The following is a 10,861-nucleotide window of genomic DNA, read 5'->3' on the forward strand; positions in this document are numbered from 1 at the left end:
CAAGAACTGGGAGCACACTTTTATCATGAAATAGTCCATTTGCTTCTACAAGCTATTTTGACATAGTGCTACAGCTGTTTTGCCCACAGTGACACATCAAATACCCTCATAAGGCAAATGATCAGTTGGTCTATTTTTGGCATGGTTGATCACAACATTCCCTGGAACTGTATAATTGCTGTCAAAGATTCCATCTATGGTCTAGAAATACAAGGTCATTCATTCCCTTATGATGGTAACTGTTGGAAAAGAGTCCACCCAAATTAATTTCATGGCGTTAAGAAAATTCGACTTTTTGGAATTATCCAAAATAAAAGCCCTACAACATATTGCCTTGCACAGTGCAGTTCATATCTTGAAAGAGCTGCCAAAGCAGTACAATTTTGACTTTGAAAAGACTTTTGGACAGATATGACAAGTCAAGTTTATTGTCATCCGACAGCACAAGTACAACCCGACAAAACAGCGTCCTCTGATCCTCAATGCAAAAACACACACAGACAAAACACACATAGTGACATACAAATATACAAATAAATAAATATTATTTCATGAATACGAGTTCTCAGATCAATATTTACGTCACGACTTTAATGTCAATACTACTTCCTTTACTGGTCACAAGAAAAAGGAACAGAAGTAGGCCATTGGCCCATCGAGTCTGCTGCACAACTTCACCTTGAGCTAAACCATTCTCACATCTAGTTCCAATTTCCGGCCTTTTCCCTGATTCCCTGACTAATTAGATAGCCATGAATATCCTCCTTAAACCCCCCCCCCCCCCCCCCAACGATTGGGCCTCCACAGATGGACGTGGCAACCAATTCCACAAATCCACAGCCCTCTGGCTAAAGAAATTTCTCCTTATCTCTGTTTTAAATGAGTACCTTCCAAGTCTGTGCCCTCTTGTCCTGGATTCACCCACCAGGGAAACATCTTATTCACATCGACTCAGTCCAATCCTTTCAGCATCTGAAATGTTTCTATGAGATCCCCAATAAATAGAGCCAAGAGCAGCTAAACGTTCCTTGTACGTTAGCCCTTGCATTCCTGGAATTATCCTGGTAAATCTTCTCTGCATTATATTCCTTCTAAGGGGCCAAAAACTGGCACAGTTCTCCAAATGAGGTCTCATCAGTGCCACATAGAGCCTCATCAACACCTCTTTACCCTTATACACAAGTCCTCTTGAAACGAATGCCAACATAGCATTCATTTTATTGATTGCTGATCCAACCTGGGTATCCTGCACAAGGATCCCCAAGTACCTTTGCACTTCCGGATTTTGAATTTGCTCCCTGTGCAAATGATAACCTGTCAGTTTATTTCCTCTTCCATAATGTACAACTGAACATTTCTCAACATTGTATCTCATCTGCCTTTTCTCTCCCAAGTTGTACAAGTCTCTCTGCAACCTTTCAGTTTCTTCAACACTTCCTGCTCCTCCACCTGTCTTGGTGTCATCTGCAAATTTGGCCACAAAGACCATTCAATCTAAATCATCAGTATACATTGTAAAAAGAACCAGGCCCAACAGCTGTTTGCACCTTGGATAGACCAAGAAAGTTATCTCCAAAACCCAATGTATAGCAGCTGCCAAAAGGAATTCACAAGGGTTAACTGCGTTACGAGTCCAGAGGTCCCCAAAACCCAGCAGCAATAGATATGCACCACGACAAAGGGTAACTTAAACAAAGGTGGCTTTTAATTATCTTTGAACATGTAAATAGAATCAAACTTTAACTTATCTCTATTGACTCACTTAATCTACTTAACCCCCTTCTAATTTTAGGAGCATGCGTGTGTAAGTTCAGCAAAGTTCTTTGGTTTTCACTGGTTGCAGTTAATGCTTATACTGTGCACAGAAGTTAACATTAATAACGTTCACCAGGCTTTGATGCTTAACAGGTAGATGGTTACCATTCAGAAGGGTTCTTGTTGGTTTTCACAGAGAGAGCTTTTCTTGTTCCAGGATATCCCCAACTGATTCCTGTTTAACCAGCCACTCCAGTGTCTTGCTGTCAAAACTTGCCCCCTTTCAGGGTTCTCCAGATGATAACCTCTTTCTTTCAGGTCACCACAGAGTTCCTTTCTGTTTCTCCCATTCCAAGGGAAACACCGGACAGCCAGTCCTCTCCTTTGACCCAGGCTGTCTTCCAAAGCTTGCCACCTAGTCCCTCTGGAACCGATGTCTCTATCTCTCCTCTCTCTCTCACACACACACCCTCCCACTCTGAGAGCAAAGCCTGTATTTTTTTTTCCCCCTGCTCTCTGCCTACAAAGATCACACGACCTTGGAGGCAGTAAATTCTGTTTTCCAGACAGAGCTGCTACTGCATGCAGTTACATTCGTTGCCTTTTGCAAATGACCGTCCATCGTGAGTCTCTTGCAAAAGCTCCTGCAAAAATTCTAGTGTGTTGTGTGTGACCTGCTCTAACAAACCTTTCCCAAATTATCTCCCAAACACCTCTTATATACTCTGTTACAATGGTCATGGAATTATCTATGGGGTCCCGGGCACTTCTCTCATTCGCTTCTCTTTCTGGCCACCGATCCTCCCCGCCCAGAGGATACCTTCGCCCTTCAGTCGGTGGCCGGATCCCGTGCTCCATCCCCTGGGCAGGGCGGCACGGGGACAGCTGCCTGGCGTTCGGGCGCCGGGCCCCAGCTCCCTCATCCGGTCTGAGGCCGAGGATCAGCGGGAGTCGCTGACTCGAATGCCGGGCTTCATTCCACCCCGGGCCCGGCCTTCCAATCCTCCCCCAGAACCCCGCTCCGCAGGCGGAGGGGTGGGGGGTGGGATGGGGTGGGGGGTGGGGGGGGTGGGGGGGGTGGGGGGGGTGGGGGGGTGGGGGCCGATTCCCCACAAGCTTTCCCTCACCAGACCCGGACACTCACCCAGAGTCACCGACACCATCTTGGCTCCGCGGAGCGTTCGACGTCACATCCGGCCGCCGGGCGGAAGGGAGCCGTCTCCCGGGTTGCCAGGGGAATGCCTAGCAACGGGGCACAGTGGCCCTCAGGGAAGCTACGCCGAGACGGTGGGGGGTAAGGCCAGGGGATAATAACTAATAATGGGTTAATTATGGGGACTGCTAACTATCCTGGCCACGAACAGAACCAGCCAGCAACAGGGACAGTATCCAGTGAAAGGGGGGAATGGCCTCAAGTAGCAGAGCATTTCTGGCATCCTCAAGTAATGATGCCTGTGAGTTTTGCGGGGGTGGGTGGGGGGGTGGTTTAAGAGCATCTTCTCTGCAACATGCTGAACAGCAGGGGGGGGGAGGGGAAACAGGCCATTCGGCCCCTCTAGTCTGTGCCGACCATCATTCCGCGAGCCCCAGTGGCCTGCCCTCTTTCCATAACTCTCCAGACCGCTCCCATCCAAGTGTCTATTCTTAAAACTGATGGTCGCGCCCAGAGATGGCAGCTTGTTCCCCATTCCCGCCGCCCTCCGACTCATGGACGTCCCCCTAAACCTTTCCCCCTTCCCCCTTAAAACTACGACCTCTCATATTTACCTCCCCCAATCTAAGTGGAAAAAGCCGACTCTGTCTGTACCTCTCATGATCTTGTCAACCTCCATCAAATCTCCCCTTATTTTTCTTTGCTCCAAGGAATAAAGCCCTAATCTGTTTGATCCTTTTCTGTATCTCAACTCCTGAAGACCCGGCAACATTCTAGTAAATTTTCTCTGCCCTCTTTCAATCTTACTGATATCCTTCCTGTAGTTAGGTGAACAGAGTGAGCTGCACACAATACTCCAAATTTGGCCTCACCAATGTCTTAAACAACTTCAACATAACATCCCAACCCCTATACTAATACTTTGATTTATGAAGGAGCCCCACCTTGGTTTGTCCTTCCAAAATGCAACACCTCACACTTTTCTGCATTAAACTCTATCTGCCATATTTTGGCCCATTCTCCCAGATGGTCCAGATCCCTCTGCAAGCTTTCAAAACCTTCCTCGCTGTCCATATCTTGGTGTCATCAGCAAATGCTGATCCAATTTAGACATTGATATAGACAACAAACTCAGATAAATGTTCCTGAAATAAATATTTCAAAAATAAGAGGTTCCTCCATGGAGATTCTTCACGGACGAAGATTTATGGAGGGGTAAAAAAAGAAAACGGAGGTCCTCCATCAGCCAGCTCCCCGCCATGACTACCAACCCCCCACATCTCCATCGGGCACACAAAACTCAAAACGGTCGACCAGTTTACCTATCCTGGCTGCACCATTTCATCGGATCCAAGGATCGACAACGAGATAGACAACAGACTCGCCAAGGCAAATAGCGCCTTTGGAAGACTACACAAAAGAGTCTGGAAAAACAACCAACTGAAAAACCTCACAAAGATTAGCGTATACAGAGCTGTTGACATACCCACACTCCTGTTCGGCTCCGAATCATGGGTCCTCTACCGGCATCACCTACGGCTCCTAGAATGCTTCCACCAGCGTTGTCTCCGCTCCATCCTCAACATTCATTGGAGCGACTTCATCTCCAACATCAAAGTACTCGAGATGGCAGAGGCCGACAGCATCGAATCCACGCTGCTGAAGATCCAACTGCACTGGGTAGGTCACGTCTCCAGAATGGAGGACCATCGCCTTCCCAAGATCGTGTTATATGGCGAGCTCTCCACTGGCCACCGAGACAAAGGTGCACCAAAGAAGAGGTACAAGGACTGCCTAAAGAAATCTCTTGGTGCCTGCCAAATTGACCACCGCCAGTGGGCTGATATTGCCTCAAACCGTGCATCTTGGCACCTCACAGTTCGGCAGGCAGCAACCTCCTTTGAAGAAGACCGCAGAGCCCACCTCACTGACAAAAGACAAAGGAGGAAAAACCCAACACCCAACCCCAACCAACCAATTTTCCCTTGCAACCGCTGCAACCGTGTCTGCCTGTCCCGCATCGGACTAGTCAACTTCCTGTTTTGCGGAAACTGCCAAAATGTTTGGCCTGGAAGTCAGCCTGAAGAAAACTGAGGTCCTCCATGGAAATAATAGAACTATAAATGCACTGCAAATCAAATCATGGAAAATCCCCTCTTTCTTTTGTCTCAACATGGATGTCAGGAAGATTGTGGACTTCAGGTGGACTGGGAACAATTACTCTCAGCTGCACATTAATAACTCTGTAGAGGATACCACAAGTTCCTTGAAGTTCTAGTGACCTATCATGGACACACATCTCGTCTCTTGTCAGGAACGTACATTACAGTTCAGTACAGGCCCTCGATGTTGTGTGGCCCTATATATTCCTACCAAAAAAACACTAAAACATTCCTACCCTGTAACCCTCTATTTTTCTTTCATCCATGTGCCTATTTAAGAGTTCCTTAAATGCCCCTAATGTTTCAGCCTCCACCACCATCGCTGACAAGGCACTCCAAGCTCCCACAACTTTATATATTAAAAAAAATACCCCTGATGAATCCCCTAAACTCTCCTCGCTTCACTTTATACAGATGTCCTCTGGTGGTTGCTATTCCTGCCGTGGGAAAAAGGCATTGGCTGTCCATCTTACCTATGCCTCTCAGAATCTTGTAGGTCTCTATTAAGGTCTCTATTAAGTCTCTTCACTCCAAAGAGATAGTCTCAGGTCACTAACCTTGACTCATAAGACATTTTCTAATCCAGGCAACATCCTGGTACATTTCCTCTGCACTCTTTTCATGGCTTCAACATGCTTCCTATAATGAGGTGACTGGAACCAAACACAATATTCTAAGTGAGGTCTCACCAGAGATTTGTAGAGTTGCAACATGACCTCTCGACTCTTGAACTGAAACACCCTATTAATGAAGCCCAACATCTCATAGGCCTTCTAACTGTCCTATCAACCTGCGTGGCAACCTTGACAGGTGTATGGATTTGGACCCCAAGGTCCCTCTGTTCCTCCACACTGTTAAGTATCTAGCCATTAACCCTGTACTCAGCTTTCTGCTTTGACCTTCCAAAATGCATCATCTCACACTTATCCAGATTGAACTCCATCTGCCACTTTTCTGCCCAACTCTGCACCCACAGAATTCTCCCCTCACATCAGTGCTGGATTACAGCTCCCAAGGCACTGGCTACTTGTGTAAGGTCAGTCAGGAGAGGCCCATCATGTGCCGGTGTTGTTCAAACCACATCATAGCTTCTTCCTGAGTTCTTAGTTTGCTGACTGAGTGAATAGCTAACAAGAAACCAACTAATTTCCCCTTCCTCACCAACATGCTTTAGCTTGTATGATCGACAACACTCCATCAGTAGAGGACTTTGATGGGGTAAATTACACTGGACAACAAATATTTTCAAAAGGTTTGTTTCTTGAAAATAAATTGGGGATTATGATAGATAACTTCAAGCTGAACACAAAGATAATCTCAGATATGCTGTATCACATAGGAAGTTGGAGAAACATTAAATTAATTTAGCACATAATGCTGACAGGTTGCATTGGATCAGTTTTCAACCTTTTCCTTTCCACTCATGCCACTTTAAGTATTCCCTATGCCATAGGTGCTCGGTGGTTAGTAAGGGATCGCTTAAGGTGGTATGTGCGTGGAAAGAAAAAGTTTGAAAACCACTGTTTTAATCGTACCCCATTGACTCGTTCTGTGCACGGTTTCATAACTCCAAAGGAAATGGGCCAATGACATTTTTTCTCTAGCAAAATATTTCAGTAACAATTGGGTCTAGAGCAGTGATTCTCAATCTTCCCACTCATATCCCACCTTAAGCAATCCCTTACTAATCACAGAGCACCGATGGCCTAGGGAATACTTAAAGTGGGATGTGGGTGGAAAGAAAAAGTTTGAAAACTACTGTTTTAATTGTCCCTCATGGACTCGTCATGTGCACGGTTTCAGAACTCCAAAGGAAATGGGCCAATGACCATTTTTCTCAAGCAAAATATTTCAGTAACAATTGGGTCTAGAGCAATGATTATCACCCTTCCCTTCCCACTCACATCTCACCTTAAGCAATCCCTTACTAATCACAGAGCACCGATAGCCTAGGGATTACTGCAAGTGGGATGTGAGTAGAAAGAAAATGTTTGAAAACCACGTTAGTTCAACTGACCCAAAAATCTTTGCTGCTGATTTTCATTTGTACTCAGCATCTGATGCCTCTCATGTCAGTGTCCAACAATAGTCAGCCGGCATTGGTGGTTGTCAGTTGCCCTCGTACTGCTTTTCCATGGTTGCAATATCCCGGTGAAACCTTTCACCGTCACTGACTGCACCAAGATCGACAGGGAACAAGTCCCAAAAGCGAACGCAGAAAATTAATTTTCAATGACAGATTGCACTTTGTGGTTTTGAACGCTTGAAATAGACTTAAAATATGACAGGAAATCACAAAAATAGTTCATATCTAAAAAAAAGTTTCACGATATGAAAATTTTAAGGTGATATTCGTAATCAGTAGCCCAAAATCCATAGAATACACCCAAAAGTGTTCAGGAAGTAAGATCTTCATTATCCAGTGTTATTCCACCTAACCTAGCTGAGAAAAAAAAATTCCCTCACAATATGTTCCTGTAAGCTTGGGAATTTTTTAAATGTAGGACCATTCCATCCACTTCAACCTTGACCAATGAACATTTCAATACCTATTGTACACTGGTCTTTCTTCACTATGTCTCAGCTCATTGGTTTAATTTGGCTTTACCTCTTCTACACTGTTCTCGTACAAGTCACAGAATTCTCCCCTCTCATCAATGCTCCCACCACCTTACTTCCTTTCGTTAAACTGTTAAAGAGGCAAATTTGAAATAACTTTGGAGTTCAGAACAAATCTTTAAAAGTGACATATAGTTAAAAAAAACACTGAGAGGTTGTCTGTCCACATACTTCATATTACGCCCCCACCCCCAAAAAAACCCTCAGGCAAGGAATTCAGTCCGAAATATTGATTATCTGTTGCCCTTCATGGATGCTACCTACCCACTGAAGTTCTCCATCATTTTGTGTGTTCAAAGGAATTAAACATTTGCTCTTTCAATTAAAAAGTTTTTAAAAAATCTTTCAGCATGTGGATGTCACCGGTAAAGCCAGTTTCTTGCCCTACCTTGAGGAAATAGTGGATGAAGGATTGTCCTGTAGTTTCAGGAGTAAGTTAAATGTCAGTCTTGCTGATGTGGGACGTGAATCACATACTGACCTCTATCAGTTTAGGATTACGGGAAACCTTTCCTCTCAGATATTAATGAACCAGTTGGGCTTCTGCAACAGTTTCACAGCAGTTTTGTTTAAATGTTGAATTCAAATTCCAAACTTGCTGTGGCAGGGTCTTTTCTGGGTTACCAGAAGGGTAACCCTAACCCTGCACGAAAACATCAGTCAAGCCTGGATATTGAAAATATTCCTAGTTTGTGACGAAGTAACTTACCTGTGACCAAAAACAATCTTGCCACTTCTACATCTTCAGCTTAGACTGGGGAGGATAGTATTCACTTCCCCTCCCCTCGTTGGCAGTTAAAATGGGGAGAGTTATAACAAGAATATGATCACTAATAGAATTACGCCACTTAATTAACACATCCACATTTCTAAAATTACTCTAAAATTACGGCAATTCCATGCTTTAAAGTACGATCAAATTTTTACAATTTAGACTTACTCTTCAGCATGGTAACAGGCCCTTTCGGCCCATGAATCTGTGGTGCCCAATTACACCCTGACTACAACCCCAGTATGTTTGGAACGGTGAGAGGAAACCAAAACACCTGGAGGCAACACACGCAGACACAGGGAGAACATAGAAACTCCTTATAGCGCCAGATTCAAGCTCCACTCGCTAGGGCTGTAACAGCATTGCACTAACGGCAACACTAACCGTGCCGCCCTTCATCAGTTGATACCTTGAAGGGCTCAAGCTCAAAACATTGGTTCTGAATCTTTATCTTTACTATAGAAAATACACTGTTTGACCTTCTGAGCTTCCCCAGTTTTGTATTTTTATTTCAATCACCGTGTCTGCAGACTTTTGTGCTTTACACGCTATTGAAGAGCTCAGTTGGAAACCAAACTAATAAATGTCCTTCTTGGCAACTTCGCCAACAGTAACCAATGTTTCACTTCTGTTCCTAGACTGGGAGTTTTGCAGTTCCCTACTCTGGATGAATAGGGAGCTAGGTAAACTCTGAACTTTGCAGTTCTATTCACAAGGAACCATCCTCCTCTTCTACATGATCTTCAGCTTCTTCATCTATTTGAGATCAGATGCAAGGAACTACAGCTCTTACCTGCCAGCAGTTCACAGGACGATGCGTGGGTATACTTGGGTGGGCATTCGATAAGGGCAGCATGGTTAGCTCAATGCTGTTACAGTGTCAGCGATCCGGGTTCAAATTTGACACTGTCTGTAAGGAGTTTGTACGTTCTTCCCATGTCTGCGTGGGTTTCCTCCTATTCGTCAAAACACACTTGGGTTGTAGGTCAATTGGGTGGCATGGGCTTGTGGGCCAAAGGCCTTTTACTGTGCAGCATGTCTAAATTTAAAATTATTCTTGGTTGGATTCTCTCCAGTGATTTGTTCCCTGGTTGACTGGTCCTCAGATTAAAAGGTTTCTGGCTTTGTCCAGGACTGATGATTTTAACAGATTTACTAAAATATGAACTAAAGCTAGCAGGCGCAAGGTTGTAATAAGATGTTGGCAGTTTGGAGGCAGTCTGGGTGCATTGCCCGAGGGAGCGGTGAAGGCAGAAGCACTCATTAGACAGGCATATAGACATGTACTTGAATCACCACACCATCCAAGGCTACGGACCAAGTGTCGGTCAATGTGATTAGTATGGAAGGCTTACCTAATGGCCAGCATGAACATGGTGGGCCAAAGGGCCTGTTTCTCTGGTCTATGGCTCTATTTAACTAACTGCTGCTCAGATATTCTGGCTGGCAATCGGTAATATACCAATGATATTGTCAGCAAAGGTGCCAAGTGGATCAAGGAGTGGAGGTTTATCTGAGGGTGTATGTGAACATTTGTGTATATGTGTGTTGGTTTTTCTGTTAAAAAAGAAAATAGGAGCACAATGTATTAAGTGTGTGAAGTTGTTTTTGATGTTCAATAAATATATTTGGAAGAAAAAGATTCTGGTTGGAAAATGTAAGGGTATAATTGGGGTCAGTGGTCTTCGTAATCACTGAGACTGCAAAACTACTTCATCATCTGAAATAAATGGTCAAAAGAGCTGGAAGTCAGAAGGTGCCCATAAAAATCAGTGCTTTCAGAACAATTCTCCAGATCTTGGGCATCCTAATCCTACATATATGAAATATCCATCTGATGAAACTCCACATTTTACCTTGAACTTGGCCTCACCAACACACACACACACACACACACACACACACTCACACACACACACACACACTCACACACACACACTCACACATACACACACTCACACACACACTCACACACACACACACTCACACACACACTCACACTCACACACACTCACACACACTCACACACACACACACTCACACACACACACTCATACACACACACACACACTCACACACACACACACACACTCACACTCACACACACACACACACTCACACACACATACACACACACGGTCAGGAAAGCATTAAGAATTAGAAAGCTCAAACAATTAGGCTGCAGGAGATGGAATGCCACTGGAGGATTCCATTTTAACATTACTACCTATTCCATTTTACCTGATTACATTATGGAAGATGAGTCCAGAGATATAGGATACTCTGCCAATTTAAATAATTTTTTTAATGTGGAAGAGGTTATGACTCTTTGATTTGACATTTCTTCTTTGGCTTGGCTTCGCGGACGAAGATTTATGGAGGGGATAAAAGTCCACGTCA

At 44.4% G+C, this 10,861-nt stretch overlaps 1 protein-coding gene and 1 long non-coding RNA gene across 7 annotated transcripts in view; one reads left to right on the top strand and one right to left on the bottom strand.

Annotated features, from left to right (window-relative positions):
* c13h19orf47 (chromosome 13 C19orf47 homolog) overlaps nt 1-2,999 on the bottom strand; it is a 44,141-nt gene extending 41,142 nt beyond the window's left edge. The window contains exon 1 of one of the 5 annotated variants that reach the window (XM_069909150.1): nt 2,900-2,999. In XM_069909150.1, coding sequence (XP_069765251.1) covers nt 2,900-2,918 — 19 coding nt within the window. In that variant the 5' untranslated portion in view covers nt 2,919-2,999. Of the gene's footprint in view, nt 1-1,920; nt 2,297-2,575; nt 2,780-2,899 lie in introns of those variants that run through there. The other 4 variants (XM_069909151.1, XM_069909148.1, XM_069909149.1 and 1 more) reach the window with 4 other exon arrangements.
* LOC138748631 (uncharacterized) lies at nt 2,960-10,211 on the top strand. Of its 2 annotated transcripts, none has more exons than XR_011348195.1 (3): nt 2,960-3,209; nt 6,245-6,322; nt 9,100-10,211. It is a non-coding gene; the product is annotated as an uncharacterized lncRNA (long non-coding RNA). The 2 variants fall into 2 exon arrangements; XR_011348196.1 differs by having other exon boundaries at nt 2,960-3,049.
* The last annotated feature ends 650 nt before the right edge of the window (nt 10,212-10,861 follow it).

The sequence above is a fragment of the Narcine bancroftii genome, chromosome 13 (assembly GCF_036971445.1).
Source record: "Narcine bancroftii isolate sNarBan1 chromosome 13, sNarBan1.hap1, whole genome shotgun sequence".
Classification (NCBI taxonomy): Eukaryota; Metazoa; Chordata; class Chondrichthyes; order Torpediniformes; family Narcinidae; genus Narcine; species Narcine bancroftii.